The sequence below is a fragment of the Agrilus planipennis genome, unplaced genomic scaffold (assembly GCF_000699045.2).
Source record: "Agrilus planipennis isolate EAB-ADULT unplaced genomic scaffold, Apla_2.0 scaffold180, whole genome shotgun sequence".
NCBI classification, from domain to species: domain Eukaryota; kingdom Metazoa; phylum Arthropoda; class Insecta; order Coleoptera; family Buprestidae; genus Agrilus; species Agrilus planipennis.
Genome location: NW_020442427.1, coordinates 155,601 through 179,161, shown reverse-complemented (window position 1 = coordinate 179,161; position 23,561 = coordinate 155,601). Strand labels below are relative to the sequence as shown.

The 23,561-nt window shown below is 35.8% G+C and overlaps 1 protein-coding gene and 1 long non-coding RNA gene across 5 annotated transcripts in view; one reads left to right on the top strand and one right to left on the bottom strand.

Annotated features, from left to right (window-relative positions):
* LOC108740568 (gamma-aminobutyric acid type B receptor subunit 1) overlaps positions 1-23,561 on the bottom strand; it is a 172,165-nt gene that overhangs the window by 47,244 nt on the left and 101,360 nt on the right. For all 3 annotated transcript variants that reach the window (XM_025980234.1, XM_025980233.1, XM_025980232.1), the window contains exons 9-11: positions 15,964-16,248; positions 7,820-7,947; positions 7,143-7,284 (exon numbers count right to left, since the gene is read on the bottom strand). In XM_025980234.1, the coding sequence (XP_025836019.1) occupies positions 7,143-7,284; positions 7,820-7,947; positions 15,964-16,248 (555 nt within the window). The remainder of the gene's footprint in view (positions 1-7,142; positions 7,285-7,819; positions 7,948-15,963; positions 16,249-23,561) is intronic.
* LOC108740569 overlaps positions 11,246-23,561 on the top strand; it is a 123,119-nt gene continuing 110,803 nt past the window's right edge. Inside the window, exon 1 of one of the 2 annotated variants that reach the window (XR_001938362.2) lies at positions 11,246-11,627. This is a non-coding gene — a long non-coding RNA (uncharacterized LOC108740569). The remainder of the gene's footprint in view (positions 11,628-23,561) is intronic. The other variant, XR_001938359.2, reaches the window with a different exon arrangement.

Here is a 23,561-nt window from a genome sequence, read left to right as displayed (position 1 = left end):
TATGGAAAAATCGATATAGGGATAGACGCAATGTTTCCAGAAAGATAAAAATCAGCGGAAGAAAGTTAAGCAATGCGTTTTTTTTTGTAGAAAAGAGAATAAAAAAGAATGATAACAGTTGATGATGTCAATGACGTGGAAGTTTCTTTTTTTTTAACTGATCTTCTCAGTTTCACTAGGAAGCGATCCAAACAAAGTTTTTAATATGCGATTACTTGCACATTTCTCTTGTAGCTGTAAGACTCTTCTAAGGACTGTTCAGAAATTGCTACAATGTCTCTTTTATTATTTTCTTGGACCTGATGACTTCTTCAAAGTTTACTCCTCATGATTCCATTAGTGTTGAAGGGGTGAGGTATTAGCTGTGTTTATATTCTTTATTTAATTTAAACTTATTAAGTTCTTGGTCATTAATTTTTTGATAAGATAACCAGATGTCCATGACTATTTCGACCTTATGAGGTCATCAGCATTCTCGACCAAATCCAAGATGTATCGCCATCTACTACTTCGTATATTTTAACTTGCAATTTACTCTGGATTTATAATATTTACCCCCCTATAATGTTAGGAAGACATTTTTATCTAACTCTGTGTTAATGGAACCTAAATTCTAAATTCAGTTATCTAAACCAAAGGGCGAAGTTATGAACATTTTCGTTGTGCAGAAAGTAATTAAATTTTACCACTTAAAGGATTAATCACGTCTTTCAGGGGTGATTTCGTGTGACGCTATTGTTTCTAAACATGAAGAGCTTGATAACCACAACCTCCTACGTATTTTAGAAGGGTTTACATAACATTATTACAAAATATTATAATCCCTTCATTAGAAAGCACACATGCAAATTGTTTATTTACAAAAAAAGTACCTGCAAGACAGTAAATCGATTACATCTACAATAAAAATAATAATATTTATGTTTATTATTTTCTATTCAAATAGGAAACCCCTTAGTTTTTATCATCTTCTGCAATTTGTTGAATCAACGGTCAATTTCATATGAAATTGAATTTTATGAAACAGTGCCAGGATGTCTTAGTCATCTAACGTTACAAATTGTGCGAGGGTTTATGAATTATGCATCCCAAGTGGTATTTTCCTCCTTTTACGACCAATTTTACTTAAAATGATTTCCCAATCAAGCCAGTTCGGGTTTCGTGCACTAGAGCACGTTCTTCCGGTTTTCTGAATTCCAACAATGTTGGGCCATTTCGAACCGTTTTACGTATTAACGAATCATGGGGCGAACGGGATCGAAGGGACGCTACAACCCTCTCACGCACACCGTTCCCTTGTTAACAGGCTTCTAATTTGTCGTTCAATAAGGCATCGTTTGATGGCCAATAATCAATCGTAAGAACCGCGTGGCTTTGATAGTGGTTTGTGTTTTATTACCTGCTATTTCGTCGGCGCTTTGTAAGCATCACGGAAATTGCTCCTTCCGCTCAAGAATAAAAAATCGGGATTATTTGTACTCAGGAAGAATTTAAGAGCCTCTTTAAGATAAGTTTATCCTCGAGTATCTTACAGCTTAAAGATTATCGCAGTGCGGTGTCATGTCCCATTTCTGATCAAGGAAATGGCTTTCTACGTCTTTTACTACTTCTTCTCGTCACGATCCTTTTGAGACGGAACCGTTTTCCTTTATAGTTTCTGATTTTCACTTGACGGAGAAGACGGATTTAAAAACTGGGGATGGAATGTATCGGGTTGTTCGGAAAGTCATTTCGTTTTTTTTTGTGGAAATGAAAGACAGTTTTGGTATAATAAGCAAATACTTTATTAAATTATGTATTGACCGTTCTGGTCCAACACCTTTTGCCATCCTTCTGGTGGTAGCATAATTCCACGCTCATGAAGTTTTTGGTCTTTGCTGGCAAAAAACTGATCGAGGAGGTATTGGACCTCTTCATTTGAAGTGAAGGTTTTACCGTCTAAAAAATTTTGGAGTGACCGGAACAAATAATAATCCGATGGTGCCAGGTCTGGAGAATATGGTGGGTGTAGCATTGTATCCCATTCAAGCTGTAAAAGCTTTTGCCGAGTGGCCAAACTTGTGTGAGGTCTCGCGTTGTCTTGGTGAAACACTACACCTTTCCTGTTGATTAGTTCTGACCTTTTCTGTTGAAGTGCATCATTCAGTTTGTCCAGCTGATGACAGTAGACTTCCGAATTAATCGTTGTGTTATCCGGTAAAAGCTCAAAAAAAACGATTCCTTTAAAATCCCACCAAACAGACAGCATCACCTTTTTTTGGTGAATATCGGCTTTGGAAATGGTTTGAGCCGGTTCATCTTTTTTGCTCCATGACCTCTTGCGTTTGACGTTGTTGTATACAACCCATTTTTCGTCCCCAGTGATGATGCGCTTCAAAAACGGATCATTTTCGTGACGTTTGAGAAGCGAATCGCAGACGTCAATGCGGCGACACAGATTTCTCTCTGTGAGAACATGGGGAACCCATACATCGAGCTTCGAGGATAATCCCAGGCCTTTCAAGTGGTCATAAACTGTTGAATTTGATAAATTTAACCTCAATCCGATCTCACGTGTTGTTATTCGCCGGTTCACATCAACTAATGCCTTTATCGCGTCTTTATCAGCTTCAACCGGCCTTCCCGAACGTGGTGCATCTTCGACATCAAAATTGCCGGATCGAAATTTAGCGAACCAGTTCTGGCACTGGCGTACTGTCAACACACCTTCTCCATACACATCAGTCAATTTCTTTCTGGCTTGAACAGCATTTTTACCCTTTCTGTAGTAAAACAGTAAGATATGTCGAAAATGCTGCTTATCGCTCTCCATATTTAAAAGGGCACCAACCAAAAACTACTGCGTAGAATTAATTGGAATTTTTCACACACAAGCCTTGCTATATGAGCTCTCAAAGCATATAAAAATTATACGGCTTAAATGTGAAGTTGGGTGCAAAAGAATACAATTAAATCCTCTGTCGGGAAAAAACGAAATAACTTTCCGAACAACCCTATAGCATATACCTAACCCTTCACTATGTCTCATCTTAGCAATAACCATCAGCTGAAACAAGTCGTTGAAAAGGAAATTTTTTCTTATATATTTTCTTGAGGACTAAAAGCAACAGCTATTGTCGCAGTTTATTGATACCTATCATAAGAAAAATGAGAAGAAGAATCAAACATTCGAAAGCAATTAGGATCAAATTGTTTATTACAAAGATCTGATAGTAACCTTTATGGTTATAGTATGTATGTGGAAGAGTTTGTGTTCAAGCAGCTTCCAAAAGAGGAAAAAGAATTTAATTGAATTCAAACAGTGCAATCCCTTTCGGCAACATACTTGATGTGTACATTCTTGGTATAACGCTAGAGGACTGTGTACGTAATAAAAGTAGGCACTGTGCGCTAGTGCATGGATAAGATTTCTCCTATAAGCTCATGTTTCGTCTTGGGCTAAATCATGTGTAAGTAAGCGTTGTTGCCGGTCGGAGGCACTATGGAAACGGAAGTAATGAACGAAAGACTAGACACACGATGTTACATCAGCATATAAATTGAATTTAATTCGGTAATATTTATAAAACATAATATTATCTATATGCAATTGTAGTGTTTTGCTTTAATTCATAATTGCATCAAATTCAATTACCACCACATGTAGGAATGTAATGGTAAAATTAAATTAAAACCAACAAAATTGTAATATCCGACATTCCCAGGTTAGGTCCTGGGATGAATTAGTTTTGGTAGGTAATCAAATTAGTTTATTAATTTCGTTATGGATTCATGTAGAAAAGTAACGGAATAATGACATTGCTTACTGTTATCTGTAGGTTAGGCTTCAGTAATGAATATGCAGTTCTTAATCCCTAAAAAAATCAGAAGTTACGTGATCCTACAGCTACTTACTATTTTTCCGAAGGAATCTCTTAACATTTTATTAGAGTTTTTAAAACTTTTGGAGCAGCCCGTAGGAAAAATTTCCATTGAAGTTCAATGGGAATCAATGGTAAATTTGTAAATTCCATTCAAAACCATTTGGCATAAATGGAAAAATAATTGTTTCCGTTTACAATAATTCCCCGTAGAAAAAAATTCCATTGAACTTCAATGGGAATCAATGGAAAATTTGTAAATTCCATTCAAAACCATTTGGCATAAATGGAAAAATAATTGTTTCCATTTACAATAATTCCCCGTAGAAAAAAATTCCATTGAACTTCAATGGGAATCAATGGAAAATTTGTAAATTCCATTCAAAACCATTTGGCATAAATGGAAAAATAATTGTTTCCATTTACAATATAATTCCTGGCCACATATACTATTAGCCTTTTTCGATACAGTTTTTGCTTGCCCAGGTGCAAGAGTAGTGATATTGCCAATTAGGTGGTGGAAAATCAATAATCTAGTTTTACCTATGCGTGCATGTTGGGGGTACGTGAGGGACCACCACGGCAATAGAGTGAGAGGCAAGCAAGGTGGTAAGATGTTTGATTAAAACGGTATATTTCATTTAGACGTTGAGCATTTTTGCTCAAAAAAGACAGAAGACATATTTATGGTGATTACACGAAGACCTATGTATTTTGGAAGACGCGATACATTGAATATTGTATATAAGTTGTATATATTTAGTTCCTGTTTGTTACTCGTTTGCTGTTTGCTGTTTATATTCATTATTATGTTTATTATATATGTATTCAACTACCCGGAGCCTTTTATTAAACAACCCCTACAGAAGTGAAAAAGCCTACATTAGAAGTATTGTTTGATGATTTTGAACTATGCCAGAATATAGAGGAGGTTGAAGTCATCTGTGAGAGTGATGTAGTTTTATCAGAAGCAAGTGAAAAAAAATCTAAACACAATGATGAAGAGCCAGACATCCAGACACGTGTCTTGGTTCAGGTACTTGCGTTCAGCAATGGTAATGCCAGTGCGTTTAGCAATGGAAATCCCATTGAGTTCGGGAATGGGAATCCCAATGACAATTCTCCATTTATTACCATTAATTATTATCAGTGGTAATTTAATGGCATTTTTTTAATGAAAATTGAATGGAAATTTTTCCTACGGGAGGTATTGACCATGCTCATAATCGTTCCGTGATATCATATGTAGCAATGTAGATATGAAATGCAAAGAGTACGTAAAAGTGAGCGAGAGAGTGGATGAACGCTGGGAGTATGAGAGCAAGAGCGACAGAGATCAGGGAATGGGTTGCGAATGCACGTGTTCGGTTTTTGAACGATCGGTAGGGTGTAAACTGCACCCCAAAGTAGTAGTTATACAGACGTGGACTCAGTAGGATGTATTGTGATTGCTCTTGTGTATTGTGTAATTGTAGATTGTTCACTTATCTTGCGTCTACCATCATGTTTTATTGCTTATTAAATTTTATAGCACCTTCTAGCCAATTTCATTTGCATCCTTCATACACTTACGTGCTATTATATAATTTTATTCATATTTGAATAGCCGAATGAATATTCTATTTATATTTATATTGATGGTAGGTAACATTAATAATATTTGAACGTAATTTAAAAATAAATATTCAATGAGTATGTATCTACGTAATACCGACCACTTCAGTTGGCAAAACGACTCGACCCATTAGTGAGGTAGTGGGAAGGCAAGCATAGGCTTGTCAATGTTGGTTCAAAGATCAATCTTCAAACACTAACGTTAAGTAAATTTTTACGTTTGGCCAAGTTTGGTCCAATATTGAGGCAGCTAAGTATTAGCTTCTCAAAACTGGCCCAAAGTTCGGGCAATTTTCAAAAACCATGGCTAGGTTTATTAACGTTTTACTGTTTTGTCTAATACTGGATAGTCATGTATGGTTATGTTAATACTGGAACAAAATTCAGTCAATCTTCATGTTTCAAGGCTAGGCACATAAACGTCTCTCCATGTTATATTCAATACTTGGCAAGGAAGTATTGGGAAATATGGAAAGCAACGCAGTTACCCATTATTGGATTAATTTTATTTCATAAGTCGTGGTATAATCTTCGGTTAATATTGTTCACTAATTTTCAATCTTGGTGCAATATTGGCTGCCAAAAATTGGGTTAATTTTGGGCTAATGTAGTTCATAAAGTCTTGGTTCAGCATTGGTTGTCCAGTCGTGGACTAAGCTTGGCAACCAGGCTTGGGCCGAAGAGATAAATCAGGCATTTGTCATGCTTAGTCCAATATTGGTTGTCAATGTCTGACTAGAACTGAACAGTGTTGGACCAAGTCTCCAGGCAGGAATTCCAAAATAAAAACTAACAACGTATTATTAAGAACCCATGTAGGAAATGCCGGACATGATGACACGTCCAAACTCGGACCAGTAATGAGAAGCCAAGCATATGCTTGTCAATATTGGTTTGAAATTCGGCCAATCTTCAAATGCCAAGGCTAGGTACATTAACATTTTGCCAAGTTTGGTCTAAGACTGGAACAGCTAAGCATTGGCTTGTCAGTACTGGTCCAATGTTTGGGCAATATTGAAATGTCAGGGTTAAGTTTATTTACGTTTTACCAAGTTTGGTCTAATACTAGCCAGTCAAGTATGGATTTGTCAATATTGGATCAAAGTTCGGTCAAGCTTTTGAGTGCCAAGGCTAGGTATATAAACGTTTCGCCAAGGTATATTTAGTACTGGGCAACGAAGTATTGGCCAACTTAGAAAGCGATATTTTGGATTAGATTTGTGCATTATGTTTTGACATAATATTAGCTGCCTAATTTTAAGTTTACCAATTCTTGGTTCAGTATTAACTACCCAATTATGGGCTAATATTTTTATTAAGTATTGACTTAAAATTATTGGCTGTCGAATCTTGGATTAGTATTGATTTGGCATTGGCTGTCAGACATGCTTGGTCCAACGGAAGAAATTGGTTGCCAATGTCGGACTAGAATTGAACAATCTTTGGATCAAGCTTGGCCCTGTTGTGATTTCGTACATAGCAATGTGCTGCTTCATTATTCGAACTACTGTGTTCCGTAGTAAAAAGATTTGATTTCATTTGAAGCTTTGTTATTAAATCGGTTCAGTTCATGATTGCAGGCGTCGCCGACGCCTTGTTCCTATCAGCCTCTAATAAACTGTGTAATGGCGTTGTCAGGTCGGTTGACAAAATAATAACGAAACTCACCTATCCACACTTCCCGATCGTACCAAGTGAGATTGTCAGCCTGGGTGTCGAAGTAACCGAGCACCACGTAATTTCCGTTGATGGCCTGTTCTATCAGAGTGAGAGCAATACGGTCACCCTGGGAACTGAATGCCACCATTCCCTGAAATATACGACTTGTCACCGATAAAGGTCTCTCTACTTGTTCACCTCTCCACACCTTCCATTCCAACATCAAGTTCTCTTTCATTTATGGATTCAATGTAACGTCTAGTTTACACGTACTTGAACGAATGTAACAGTTTTGAAAATACAAAGGAAGAAGAAGGCTAAATCATTTCTATAATTGACAGGACGATATCATTCTGTTTGAAAACGGTTTTGATCTTACAAATGAAAGATAGAATAATATTTACTGATTCCAGCGCTGGTTGTTCATGGGACATTAAGTAAACAGAACAACAAAACTGCTTTTGAATGTTCACATTGTAAGTAATTTTAGAGTTGATTTTAATGCATACTTTTAGCTTTTATGTCGAATTGATAATGCACAAAGAAATTTATGAGTCAAAAGAAAACAAAATCACTAGCATCGATTTTTTGATTAATTAGTTTTAGGACGAAATTACAGAAATTAAAATCATGTTGTATCGTTGGTTAGGTATCATATGCTATCTGCTACACGTGGGTATACTTACAGATATTCCTAGAAACTGTGTGGAATTGATGGCTGAATAAATATCGTCTGCTATCTCCTTATTGTTATAATTGAAATCTTTGAGATTCTTGCCGTACTTATGAAGGTGGTTCATTGTTTTGTTAAAAGCTGTAACAAATGAAAATACTATTAATATCTATTCTCTTAATTAACAATTTTAACGACTCGACAGTTGCTTCCTAACTGTTCAGTAAATTCTTGTTCTCTTTGTTTTAACAGTGCGACGACTTTAGTGGATGTTAGAACTTTTTATATAAAGAGTTAAAATTTGTTAGATCAATTTTAGTGTTTAATATATCTTTACCAATAAAGATTGATATTAATTAACTCCAACTTGATTGTTATCAGTCGCCGGGCGAAACAAAGACGAATTGCCCTTACCAATACCTCCCTTGGCTCAATGCCAACACTTACTTATATGATTAGCTAAAAGTTAGCATTAGCCTGTTTTAGTAATTAACAGAATTATGAATTTGGTGCCAAATAACCTTTACCCTTTGGTCTATATGTTTACCTAGGTATTTGAAATTGGATGCTCAATTTTATAACAAGATTAGGTTGAAAATTTAGAAATTAATCATTATAAAGACATCGTATTGGCTTTAAAAGGTTATATTTATGATAATTTAATTATTTGTGTGTGTTGGATCATCAATTTAGGTCAATAAATCCAGTTAGTATAGGAATCTACATAAGTACGCTTTGATTGCAACTATCTGGCGAAACCTTTCAGTGGATTTCAGATTGAAATAGTAATCCTAAAAAGTCAGACATACCTTCACCAATGAGGTTAAGCCCGGTCAAAGAGTATTTTGATTTCTGATATTAATAATTCACCCGTGACTTTAGAAACTTCTGCGTGTAAATTATAGCATGAATATTAGAGGTAACAGGTCTAATTCAAATAATTGTGCAGCCCAGTTCTTCTGCTGGGATTTCAGCGTAGTATTACCACGCTTTTAATTACATTTTTCCGTTGGTAATTTTCAGTATCCATTAGCTTGGTACCTGCGAAATCCATACAGAACGTTTCATTAATCACCTCTTTAATTACCGAATTGTTATTAGAGTTAATTAACCGACGTAACCGCGTATATCATCACGCCCTTCAGCTCGACAAATTTGATTAATTAAAACACGCGCGAAACGTTGCCATTTAAAATATTGCTTTGTGGTTCTTTTGTAAACGTTGATATTGTCTCTTTACTTCATACTTAATACGATCTTTAAATTTTTTTTTACCAAACAATCCCATGTTTCTGAAGAAATTTACATACCATTAGCTGTTGTTGTTTAACTGAAGGTGCTAGCTACCTTTTTCATTTGACTCAAACAAATCCACTTGGAATGCTTAAAAACTCTGAGCGAAACGTCGGACTGTTCAGTAAAAGGAATATCCACAAACTAGAGTGGGTGGATCGGCTTGCGAGTTTCGATGATTTAGGAAGCCGGACCATAGGTTCAACCGTGATGGAGGGGTTCTTAAAGAGAAACCAAACTAAGACAAGTCCCTGAAAGAAGGCAGCAGCTCTTTCAGTACTCAGGGTAGCAGAGATCACGAGGATCGGTATGGCACCCTGATGCATAATACTGCGATGTGGAAGGCAACGGGAAACCACCACATTATGATCCCGAGTATAACGCACGCAAAAATTAAATGATGACGTCCTCTGGGGCAAAGCACTCCGGACGTAAGCTAGTCCCCCATTCGGATGTCCGAGCGGGGACTACCTCGGGAGATGTCATCAATAAGTGCAATAGGGATAGGTGCAATATTTTACGAGTCGGAGCGTGGAATGTTAGAACAATGAGGCAAGTAGGAAAATTAGACAATGTAAAAGTAGAGATGGATAGATTAGAATTAGATATAGTAGGCATTAGTGAAGTCCGTTGGCCCGAAGCTGGAGACTTCTGGAGTGGGGACTTTAGAGTAATACATACAGGATCGGTAGAGGATAACGTGGGTAGAAAAGGTTAGAAATGAAGAGGTATTAGAAACAATAGAAGAACAGAGGACTCTATGGAAGTCAATAAAAAATAGGCGAGATAGGTTGGTAGGACACCTTCTCAGGTATGAAGGTCTAGTCAGAGACATATTAGAGGCAGAAACAGGAGTTAGGAGGGGTAGAGGTAGACCTAGGTTAGATTACTGTTAACAAACAGTTAAGGATGTGGGTTGTTCTAGTTTTAGGAAAATGCGAAGTTTAGCTCAGGATAGGAAAGAGTGGAGGTACCTGTCCAACCAGTCTTAGGACTGACGACCCTATGATGATGATGATGAAAGGGGGTTTAGAGGAAAAGAATTTTCGAGTTTAGTAGACTTTTGCTTCCGGTAAAATTCAGGATTCTGCATCTTTTGCACTATGTTGATGTTCCATCTACGATCACACAGGAAATCTTCAGGGTTCTTCCGATTGTCTGATGCGTATGAAATGTTCTTCCGTGTCAGATTTTTAGACCCTGATGATATCCTACGTGATTGAGTACGTAATATTAGTAACAGGCATTTTTCTACTGAGCAAAGTCAGGGTTAAAGCTTTGGAATGTAATATGGTAGAGCTTTATAGCAGGCAAATAGAATTGTCGTTTACATTGTAAAATACCATGCCAAATGAATAAATTTATTCATCGATTCCCAAACGTTAATAAAATGGAAGAACAAAAGGTATCACATACAGAATATCAAATATAAGGTTATGTACGTAAATTTCCTTGATTAACGTTTCCTGTCATAACTATTTTAAAGTGTAGGTAATTTTTCAAAAAGAAAATTGATTTGTACAGATATTTTTTGAAAGAAAACAAAGATGGTAAGAGACATATGGACGTTGTATGAAACAGTCGTTGGGAAAAATTTAGGAATATTATGTTTTCAGCTTTTCTTCTGGGCATTTTGTCGTAAAATTCCTTGGAATTTTGCCTTGTCAGACATTTTGCCATCCTTTGTTGACGACATCTTCAACAATAACCAAGCTGGGGCTGATTCAGCACAGCCTTTAGTCAAACTAAGTCACCACTTGTGTAAGATGCCGTCAGTAGATAATGGAGGAACGTCTCAAAAAGCAAAATTCCATGGTTCACGACAGAACACGTTGGAAGGATGCTTAGAATTTAACTATGACCATAGCATTAGAAATTTGCAATGACAATAAAATCAGAACTATTACATTATTTATTCGTGAAGGTTAAAATGGATCTCGAAAAGCACCCCAATAGCCCAACAACAATCTCCTAATTTTGTTTCCAGTGTTGTTTATTTTCGTTAGATTCATGTCTATAAATAAATCACATCTCGTCAAAATTCGTGTGATTACGCCAGAGTCAGTGCTACTCGAGGAGTTAAACCGCGGAAGATCTGCGCATCCGACTAGAATTTATTAGACATGTAAAATGCGAAGTTTGCGCAGCGTCGTCTTATTACGACATGCCAGCTTTATGCAGTACCTTTCACAAAGTGCACGGCCGGTTTATCGGAGTTAACTCGGTTACTCAGTCACCTTTCGAGGACAATATTTATTCGATCCGTTTTGCTCTCGGTTTCTTGAGCTTTCTTTTGTTGCAAATGACTTGTCTGAATTTGTATTTCGTTAATTTAAGTAAGTTACACTAATTTAATTTGATTTCTCAAGTGCATGCGCGAAACTGTTAATTATTTGATAACAATTCACTGTTATAAGTGTGTGTCTACGTGTAATTCGTTGACTTTTTACTATTAATGGTGAAGTCTTCAAATGTTTTCTCTCTCCTTAACATTATAATCCCGAATGAATACATATTACAGCATACAGGTAGGTTAAACCTTCGTTTATTTTAGTACCATTTAATGTTACAATGGTGGAAGAGTTGTAAAGGAACATTATTAAACCAAAACTATAGAAAACATGTATAGCAACATATGTTCATATCAATCTTGACAATTTACAATAATATCTAATTTTTTGACTAATTATATTGAGAAAATATATTGCGCTATAATTACGTCGATTTTCTTCCATCCTGTCCAGAATAAAATAATGGTAAAACCAAATCATTTTTTATACAACACACTGCATACACCATGTAATGCGTAGTCATAAAAAGGTTCTATAGACTAACTCTTTTATAGCAGTTCTGTAAAACAATTCGTCAAATCGCAGAGATAAATTTGATTGATCTATAAAAAATGTTCGATTTCAAATTTAAACGTATTCGACGGGCATCATTTTGGGTCATGAAAAGTATTGTTTTGAATTTCAAATCAATGCACGATGTAATTATTCAGCATACGCCATTGCGGCAACTTGACAACTCTCTTTTTATGTTGACTCGTTAACTCTTATAAAACCGTTTTCTTTATGACAGACGCCATTTTCGATTAAACGTTATTTTATTCCTGACATATACATATGAACAACGCTCATAAAAAAGCGGACTTGATGGACTTGCGTCAGAAGATCAACTAGGTACTTACAGTCGGGATGATTAGAAAGGAAGCTACTTGAGTGGTCTTTTTTGTTTTATTAGCTTTTCATCCCGCACGTAATTTGGCAGGAGAGACCTCGTTAGAGAACGAACGATAATCCAGAAATATAAAAAACATACACAAGAGAGTAGAAAAATGTATCAAATGTCACTCCCAAAAGAATTAAATTAAAAACACAATAGTATATGATTCCATCCATGGATACCTTTACGTAATTTTGATCGAGATATGGGTGTAAATTCGGAATGTTAAATTATTTTGTTTTGGAAATTGTCATATGAAGCAGAGGATAGCGCAGGGTCGAGTCGCCTTTAAAGAGAAAAGGTTAGAAGATGGATTCCATGAACAGAGAAGGTTAGAAATGAATGGTATTAGAAAGTATAGGATAACAGAAGTCCATAAGAAATAGACGAGATAGGTTGGTACGACACCTTCTTAGTCATGAAGGGCTAGTCAGAAACCGGAGTTAAGAGGAGTAGAGGTAGACCTAGATTAGATTACTGTTCGCAAATAGTTAAGGATGTAAGATAGCAAAGAATGGAGTAGCTTATCCAACCAGTCTTAGAACTGACGACCTTATGATGATGGAAATTGTCTTCACTAATTAGATTATTGTTCGTAAATAGTTAAGGATATGGGCTGCTCTACTTTTAAGAAAATGTGATGATTAAGTCAGGATAGGAAACAGTGGAGGTGCGTGTCCAATCCTGTTAAGACTGACGATCTTATAATGATCGTGATGAATTCTGCATGTTAAATAATACGATGGTCATTTATTCAAAACAATTCACATGTTAATTTTCGTACATACAATTTACACATCTTTTCGAAGTGAGTTATAGTTTAATATGAAATATTATTCTGAAAATTCATTTTTGAATTTTATACCCACTACACGCTACCTCAAATTAATGAGGGAAAAATGTTGCTGTTGTCACACCCCCGCCGGGAAGCGAACCCGGGACCTTTGGCTTTACGCACTAATGTTCTACCACTAAACTACGAGAGGTGACAACAGCAACCACGTCCAACCGACCTACAAGGTTAACGATCCGTCGTACTAATGTGACTATATATACTGAATATATGAATTTTCAGAATGATATTTCATGTTAATTTTCGATTTTATTAACGACTTTAAAGCCGAAATTATTATAAAGTAACTCATAATAACCATAACCGTGTGCTATGGTTTGAAAGATGTTCAATCATTAATTTGTTTCGGTCAGAAGCTTTTAATTATTATTCATTGGGGGGTTCCTGCGGATTACCGTCGTTATAGTTTCGCGAATCTTCATTAATACAATGGTATACCACAGTAATTAATTGGCGATGAAATATACACATTGAGGCGTTTCAGACACCGTCCGCTGAGATTAATTTTCACCATTCCCTTGGGTGCCATTTGTTGACTCGAGTTCGCATTAAGAAGGTGAAACATGGTATTATTTATTCAGTACGTTGCAACATAACTAACAGCTCTTGAGTTATACTTCGTTTAGTTTCTGTAGCGATGTGACCTTGAGTTTGACCGGCGCAAAGTAGAAAAGAACAGCACTAGGTCAGAAAAGGAAGGAGACGACTCTCGGCCAAACTCTTAACCGGTGAGGAGCGTACAATCCGTACAGTACTGCACGGAAAAATTGACCATTACATCCACTACAATTGAATTGCTCAAATGTACTGTTATTGGTATCAATTAATACTGAAAATATCAACGAGATGTTTATTTATATTTGAAGACATATTAAAGGCTTTAACGCTTGTTTTCGACTCGCACTACTATTCGTGATTGAACAAAACTTTTGGCAGGTACTGTACGAAAAAGGATGTTTAATGAATAAGAGTCGAGAGTATAATGAGCTTTTTTCGCCCTACCTACGATTTTGCCAGCGCGCATTCAAAATATTGAAAGGGGCAAATCGCTAGAGAAAGTAAATGAAGTATACACTCCATAGTCGCAGTTATCATTGGGTACGAAGCAGATATACTGTAGGTAATTTGTGCATAATTTTGATGACCAAAAGTTGCCCTAGTCCCAATTGCATATTCTAAGTTTTCTAGTTAGGACTTTACAAAACTTCTCCATCATTTTTGAATTACAGTTACAGAATAATATTAAAAAAGATTGATGACTGAGAATGACCATAGCAATCAATAAATACATTTAATAGAGCTTCCGCCAGCGATTGAAGTAATCTTTCTTCCATACGTAAATTGATTGTGGAACAAAGGGAAACAATAAATTATTAACGACTTTGCGTAACCATAATGTCATTAGAAGTCAATGAGCGGAGATTTTAATAATTAACGAACGGTATTTGTGGGAAGCATTTGTTTAATTTACAAGCCGGTGGGTGTTAAGGATGAAATTAAGTATTAATGGTCCTGTTGAAAGGCAGTTGAATTCACTTAAGTACGGAATAAAATAAAACCGACCTTTAATCATTTATAACATTGATAGAAAAGGTAGACTACGTTTGACGTCATAAAAATGCGGTAACTGAACAATGATCGTATTATGCAGCCTTCGCAAGCAATCTAAAAATGTGGAAAATTATTCAAAATGAACTTCATAAAACATTTTACAATGTTGGCATTCGTGCAACTCATAAAGCGAATAGTATTCTACGGTATTTAGAAAACTCCGATCAAGTTTTTAAACGATGTTGAAAGCGGATTAGTAACAAATTTGTAAAATAAAACAGTTCTTTCATTTCATTCTACTTCATTTCATTCACTTGTTTATTTTGATTGCCGGTAAGGTAAAATGGCGACGACTTGAGTGTATTTTCTAAACTTATCATGCAAAGTTAAACAAAATTAACGTTTTGAGGAGACATATGGTTAAGGCTTGAAAAGAAAGATTACATGAGCCAACGATACATACATTTACTCGATTCAAGGGAATATTTTATTAAAGACAGCGTTCGTTAAGGTTTGTAACACACATACCTGATACATAAGGTTAGAACGAAAATTGTGAGCCCAGCATTATACCAAGGTCATACACTTTTAAGAGCTTATTAGCCTTATGGACGAAAAACTATTCGATTGTAGCATACAATTAGTACTGAAATAAGGCTCCATTACGATCATTATGAATAACTTCATAAAATTTAATATGAAATATTATTCTGAAAATTCATTTTTGAATTTTTACCGACTACACACTACCTCAAATTAATGAGGGAATTATATTCGGTATGTAGTTACATTAGTTCGATGATTTGTGACCTAATAAGTACGGTTTGTCGTTGTCATCTCTCGTAGCCTAGTGGTTAGAGCATTGGTGCGTAAAGCCAAAGGTCCAGGGTTCGATTCGCGGCGGAGGTGTGACAACAACAACAATTTTTCCCTCATTAATTTGAGGTAGTGTGTAGTGGGTAAAAATTCAGAAATGAATTTTCAGAATAATATTTCATATTAAACTAACTCACTTCTGAAAGATGTCTAAATTGTATGTATGTTTATTCATAAAATTTGTTTCATATCGTCTGCAAAAATTAAAGCCCGAGTGTTCTCAACAAACGAAAAAGTGAAGGGCCGCAATGTGACCCCTGAGATACACCTCCTTTTACAGCTATTACTAAATCCGATATCACGCCTTTGTAAAAAATAAGCAAAAATGTGATACACGTCGAGTGTTTTAAGTGTCTCACCTAATGCAACAGCCCATACGGCATCGTAAGCCAGAGGTGCTTCCTGGTATCCCTCGGGATAACGTTTGTGATCAATGTCGTGACCGTCGTTCTTTAAAACTTTGTTGAGACGGTTTTGGAATTCGTCCGCTGTCATTCCAGAGATGGTCTTCTCATTTCGGTTCTGGTTCCACATGAGCGCCTCCGTTGTCAAATGGCCTTCTGCAGCAATACGCATTTCATGGGCAGTGCAGTTAATGTTCTCCTTTTGAAGATTATTGACGAACCAGTCGTCTTCATACCAACCTGAAATTAAACATTTTAAGTGAGAACGTTTGTTTAAAAAAAATTCCAATATATCAGATAACTCCAAAGGGATGTAGGAACCTGTTGGCACATTATTCAAATTTTGGGAATTATGATTTCTCTAACGTAGTGTACAGCTGAAAATAAGAATTATTAAATCTGTTAACCAAAACTAAATACCGAATTACCTTAAAAATTTATAGGAGATTAGTATTTTGCATTTGGAGAAAACGATAGAAAAAGGAAAGAGTGCGTACATAGGATTTGTAGATTTAGAGAAAGCTTTTGACAATGTTAAATGGGACAAGATGTTAAATATACTTAAAAATATAGGGATGGGTTACAAAGATAGAAGAGTGATACCTAGTTTGTATAAAGAGCAGCAGGCAGTTATAGAGTTGGGGCTGCAACGTAGAGAAGTAAATATTGGAAGGGAGTCAGACAGGGATGCACACTGTCACCGCTACTTTTTAATCTATACATCGAAGACGCGATCAACATCATTAAAGACAGTACAACTGTAGGGATAGATGAACAAGGGCAAAAGATTAGTATGCTTAGATTTGCAGATGATATAGCAGTATTAGCATCCAGCAAGGAGGACTTAGAAATAGCTTTAAATAAAATGGAAGCGGTACTGACAGATCAGAACTGTATGAAAATAAATAAAAGTAAAACTAAAATACTGGTATGCAAGGGAAGAAAAAGTAGGGAAAGAGCGAATATAAAGATAGGAGACGAAAAATTAGAAGAAATGGCTGATTTTAGATACCAAGGAAGTCAGATAAGTCACGATGGAAGGAGTAGTAGGAATATAAAGTAGAGGATAGCACAGGGTCGTGTCGCCTTTAATAAAAAGAAGTCACTATGCTCGCGAACGGTTAATTTAGAAATTCGTAAAAGGTTGTTAAAGGTGTATGTTTGGAGCACGGTGTTGTGCGAAACATGGACAGTAGGCGCGGCGGAAAGGAAAAGGTTAGAAGCGTTCGAAATGTGGTGTTATAGGCGGATGATGAGGATATCGTGGGTAGAAAAGGTTAGAAATGAAAAGGTATTGGAAAGAGTAGGAGAACAGAGGACTCTATGGAAGTCAATAAAAAATAGGCGAGATAGGTTGGTAGGACACCTTCTCAGGCATGAAAGTCTAGTCAGAGACCTATTAGAGGCAGAAACAAGAGTTAAGAGGGGTAGAGGTAGACGTAGATTAGATTACTGTTCGCAAATAGTTAAGGATGTAGGCTGTTCTAGTTTTAAGAAAATGCGAAGTTTAGCTCAGGATAAGAAAGAGTGGAGGTTCGTGTCCAACCAGTCTTAGGACTGACGACCTTATGATGATGATGATGATGATGATGATGATGATGATGAAGTCCCGGTACCATTCTTTCATAAATTCAGTAAAATCATTTCCGCCAATTCAACAAAGCGACCACCCCTCTCGTATAGCTGAGATTTTAGCTTCTTGGGGTATTTTATGGAATTTGCTGTATACCTCTCAATACCGAAATCTTGCTAAAACTGCCACAGTTAGTTCACTTATCGTCTGTATCATTTGGCAAAATTATAAAGATCACTTCTATAAACGATCACATTTTAATGCAAATTGTTTTCTAACTTTTAGATGGTTTTACTGTTCTTACAATAATTACAATTCCATCAAACTCCAAAATATACCAAATAGATACCATCTAATTAGACTATTGACATTAATTTTACGTAAGTCTAAAAACCAGTAACCTTTGTTTTCATACAAATCCTTATTCTCTTACCAATATCCTACATCCTTATAATATATAAGCAAAACAGTTTATATTATAGTATCACTTTATATCATGTACGATTTATCTGCAATTTTACATGTGGCATGTCTGTCTCGAATTGACTTGTGGTTTCACGTAAATTATGTTCGTATATGTTCCTTTGGGATACGAAGGAACGACGGCAGCGGTTACGGCGGCAAGTCCCTGAAATTGATACGCTGCTGAATGTTGCCCTTTTCACTTGTCACTTTATATTGCATTCATTGCTAGATCGAAAGCAGAAAGGAGCGAATGAGATGAAGCTGCAAACGTTTGAACAGCTCCGTACACATACTCGACTTTTCAATTTCCTCTAGTCGAAAATCAGACGCGGAACGATGATAGAAATTCGCAATTTAAAGTGGACCATTTCATTTAATCAGTTGCTATATTTGTCATTTCGAAGGCGTTATTTAATTAATCATTTATCAATTAAAATTACCTTTTTACGTAATCGACTCAATCGTTCTTTGTGTATACTCATTTCTATAATGGATTTCTATATACATACATGTACATAGTTATATGAGTAAGATAGACATCGAAAACAGGTAACGTTTGAGTAAAGTTGAAGATACATTTTCTGAAATTGTAAATCGGGAAAGTCCCTCATTGATCTTGTCACGCCGTTTCTTTTTAATTAAAAGTCCAAGGATTTTGTTAATCGCCGCCTCCAACAATTAATGGAACAGTCATATATTTTGGTATACTCCTAACCAATTTATTTTTCATTTAATTAACAAGTTCGCTTCACCACGAAATTACGATGTGGCCCAGTCACCCACATTTTCTTTTCATTGCTATATCCAGGTTTCTATCGATAGATATCAATAATATGAAGGGATGCCTGCAATTTTTGTTTTAAATTTCTTTGACCACTTCAGAGCTAGGTTTTGGTTGCAGTTATTTATATTAAAACAGAAACATGGTTTAAAAGCGAAATTTATTTAAGGAATTTAGCAAATTTCAAGAAACTTGTACTGCGAACTACTAATTGAAAGTACCTATGTCTAAAATTTCCTGACCCACAACTACTCATATCTATTTCGCTTTTTTCTCCGTGGTCAGTTAAATATTAGTGCCATGCAATCCAAGTTTCGACAAAGCACAGTCCAGTCTCATTATTAGTGAGGAAGACCTCTGAATAATTCCTTCTCATTTTTATTTGAACACAAACAGTGTAGTAGCATGTTGTTTGTGTTTATAATGGGGCCTATTTCGAAGTCACGGCTCCGTTGACGGTCTGGGGCAGTGCAAGCGGGAATTGAACGTAAAGAAAAATTACAGCTCCATTGTGAAATCCAGAGAAACGAACTGCAAGCTTCGTGCCTTTATTCGAGGCCGTATTATACATTTGAAGATGTTCACGTACGGGCGTCCCCTTTGTCGTCCTCGAACGGTCTTTTAATTATTGAGCAGCTCGAACCGTCGGAATTATGCAACGGTCCCTGACAACCAGCCGAAACAAACCATTAAGCGAATTTAATATTTAATCATGACGGCGCTAATCTTTTAAATCACGTCACACTTGAATAAAATGGCGAGGAGATGAGAACTTTACAACCGCCCCAGGAACGTTCGTGTTACTAACTATTATCTTATGGAGGAGTTGGCTGCGTCTCGTATGTTCTACCCTCTCGTCTACTGACCGTATCTTCCAACGTTATTAATTTAACATGTAACAGAATGGAATGAAAATTTTGCTATTGACCTAGATATCTAAACTGAGGGGAATCCGCTCAAATTGGAATTAATTATTAAACGAACCGTCTAAACACCAGAATTGCAAACAAAAGTTTTGTGTTTCAATAATATAGATCCCTAAAATCTTTATCAAGAACAAGTGAGCAATTTCACCTCTTTAAATTTTTAAACAAGACAAATCAAGCGGCGACTGAGTATGAAAGTTCAAAATAAAAGTGGATATTATTACGTATTCATGGTTTTCGAAATGAGCACAGACAAATAATTGATCCTTCTAGCCGCTAAAATTACATTGGAAGTGGGGAGAACAATATTTCGAGCACCTTCAATGCAACATAGTATTTAACAACAGTAGTGGGGTAACCGGGGTACTGAATCAGGATCAGGTCATCCCATCAATATTTTACCAATTTTTGACCTTCAGAATTTTTTTTAGGTCATTATTCAGCTGAAGGCGTACACTCCTTTTGTCTACCATACCAGAAGCTTGTGTTGAAGATCCATGGAATTGCCTATTTCAATTTTGAATTTTCTGCTCCTAACACCATAAGTTGGAATAGAAATAAAACAAGTTATAAACTTTTTTTAATAGTCTCAATAAGTTGTTAGTAGTTTGATGCGTAACGTGGTATGAGTTCAATTAAACTTTAAGCGTATGAGGAATTCATATGTCTTCAATTTCACATTGTAAAACAAAATATTTCACCTGCTCGTCTCCTTGTGGATACGTTCTAATATTTGTGACCTTCTTATCAAGAAACGATAAAGATACCTAGAAACCTATTTTGTAAAGCAATCCACTTCTTTAAGTTACCTCTCGATATTAATAATGAAAAACAAGCTGCCTTAGCTAAATGATTTACGAAGCTATCCTATTGAAAGGGAAAAGTTTACTTCGGAGAAGTTGAACTTTAACAGTTAGCATCTACCTAATAAATTATTTTCATGGATATGTATTTTGACGTTTCCGTGATGGCTGATATTAAAACTTTCTTCATTTATTAATTAAATATTGAGCAACTACTTCAAGCAGTTGTTGGGAGCAAACAGCTGCCGTTGAGAAAGTGATGATGACAAATTATCGCTTTAAACTAAGTACTGATAACACCGCGTTACAAATGAGAAAAAAGTTCAATATATTCTTTAAATTTTACCGTTTAGTAAGAATACATATATACGTAGTTTTTACCAATACGTACTATTTTTTAAGTTTTATTTCAGTTGTTCAGTTATATGCGAATAGAAGGTAAAAACTTTGGATTTTGGATGTCAAGTTTCATTTCTTAAACTTTATCATTATCTCTCGGCGTATCTAACTGTATAGTCTGATCTTTTGTTATCAGGCAAAGGAAGTGATAATATATTTTCTCTATGAGCTATTGATTAGGTTACTCTATAGTCCGATATATTTCAAAACAGTTGACTAGTCAGTTTTTTCAGTAAAATCTCCAATTTTGGTCAGCTCTTTTGGCGTCTTGAAATATATCTCTGGTCTATTCAAAATTCGTATTAATGAGGAATTTTGGAATATTGTGTGGATGAAGGATATTTGTCAAATATTCTGATAGTTTCCCGAGGTAAACTGTGTCCATTAGAAAAATTGTTATTTCTTCCATTTTTATCCTTAAATATTTCACTATGACGTTCACTCATAAAACATTCACGAAACACGAAAAGGAACGGTTTAAACTGATAAATATTAAGCGTAACTCTTAGTTCTGAAGTAGGGAAGCGTGCTTTTAAACTGTCTTGTGGGATGACGAGGGAAAAAAGCGAATAATGTCGGTTTTATTCCGTATCTCAGATCCACCCGTACTTCTTCCGAGGTTGGTAATCCGTTTTCTGATAAAACGAGCAAAACATCTGGCCATTAATTTTCTTTCGAATTTGAGTAACGCGAAAGTCTGGCAGTGATCGGTTTTTGACTGATTAAATGCAGTAGTCGACAAGTTAGGATCCAGTTATTGACTTTCCAGCCTCTCCAAAGATAACGAGATAAATAACACCTAAGGTAATTCCCCTGGAGCTGATGGCCCACTTTTTTCTTATTAAATGGTCGAAGAAAACACAGACACAAAGAAAGCACCGTTGCTCTTATAATTGACGTCTCAATTAACTATAATTAATCAGAATAACGAGGAACTTCGATTGGTGAATCTACATGAAGTAAAAGTCGTGACTTCTTTATTATTTATTTTCGTTTTTACAGAAGTCTATATCAAAATAGATATAAAATGTACAGTTAAGGTAAATGAGCACAATGTTGTTTAATCATTTTTTCATTTTGATATTCTGACAATATTGTTTCCATCTTAAATAAGAGGATACATTTGAAATACCATTCTTCCATTTCGAGGTACGGAATTTTGGAGATTGACTAAACAACATTACTTACATAACTTTTGAGTCATCATCATAAGGTTTTCAACCCAAAGACTGATTAGACACGGACCTCCACTTCCTTCTATATTGAACCAATTTCCTCATTTCTTGAAACGTAGTAGTTGAACAGGAATTTACTTATAAGAGACCTACTCTGATGAAGTCTTGTAAGAGAGAGCCTTGGTTTGTTATTTTATACTTTAGTTAGAGACTTGGTCCCAATATAGAGTAAGAATCCTTATTTGCTTCTGGTGTAAAGTTGATAATATCAATGAAAATGTATATTTTCTAAGAACAGTATATGACCCGAAAGGAGAAAAACATGGAAAACTGTTAAAGCTCCTTTTGGAAAAAAATTCACTCTGCCAATAGAAGCAGTTTAGAGAACGTAAACGACGTTATATTTTCTATCCACTTCCACTCCATAACACTCTGACCACGTCGACTCCGAAAAACTTTTTATAGCGACTGCGAGGGTGAGTAAGTGAACGTCCCTCTTTTTACTATCAAACGACTGCTCTATCAAAATTTATTGCGAGATACGAAGGAAGTAAATTGGAAAACTTCACAAGCAGATAAACCATCTCGACGAAAATTTGGGAAGATGGCAACCGGTCTCTGCCACGATTTACATGAAAAATGAGCGGTTGTTATGTACATAAATTCCATATCCCAACTACTAAATAAAGACGTTCGTAATTTGCCAGTCAAAGGCACGAAGATCAAGATGCAATAAAATGGCTCATCTGAAGCGTTTCCATTAAATTCTCACGAATATAATGGGTTTTAATGTTCATTTATGACAATTTAAAATATAAATGTATATTTTATATTACTTATTATTTCAAAAATATTGTTTCACAATTAATTCTTGCGGTTAGCTATCAATATATTCCATTTATAGTTTAATTTAATTTTGGTAACATATAATCGAGCATTACTATGGTGGAATCTTGCATCGATCTACACTATACTACAAAGCACTTTAGAAAATGCCACAAATTGCGGGGTAAACGCCATCTGTAGTACGATGCTACATTTTAGGATTACGTATGCTCCAACAAGGTTCATTTAAATATATGGATATCTACCTGCTGAAACGAATCTCGGCGTAGCTAACCTCAACGTGATAGGCACGTTACCATAATCGAATAAAATAATTCGAAGTGGTCTGTATTCTGTTGAAACTGCCAAAAGCGGATCGCGATTTCGATTTTTTTGGATCTCATCAGCGCGTCGCAGGCAGCTCCGACAGAACACAGGCCAACTTTTACCTGCTGTCTTAACAGCGCGTTTTAGAAAATACCACAAATGGCGGGGTAAACGCCATCTGTAGTACGATGCTACATTTTAGGATTACGTATGCTCCAACAAGGTCCATTTAAATATATGGATATCTTGATATCACTTGGTAGGTCGAAGACTTTAGCC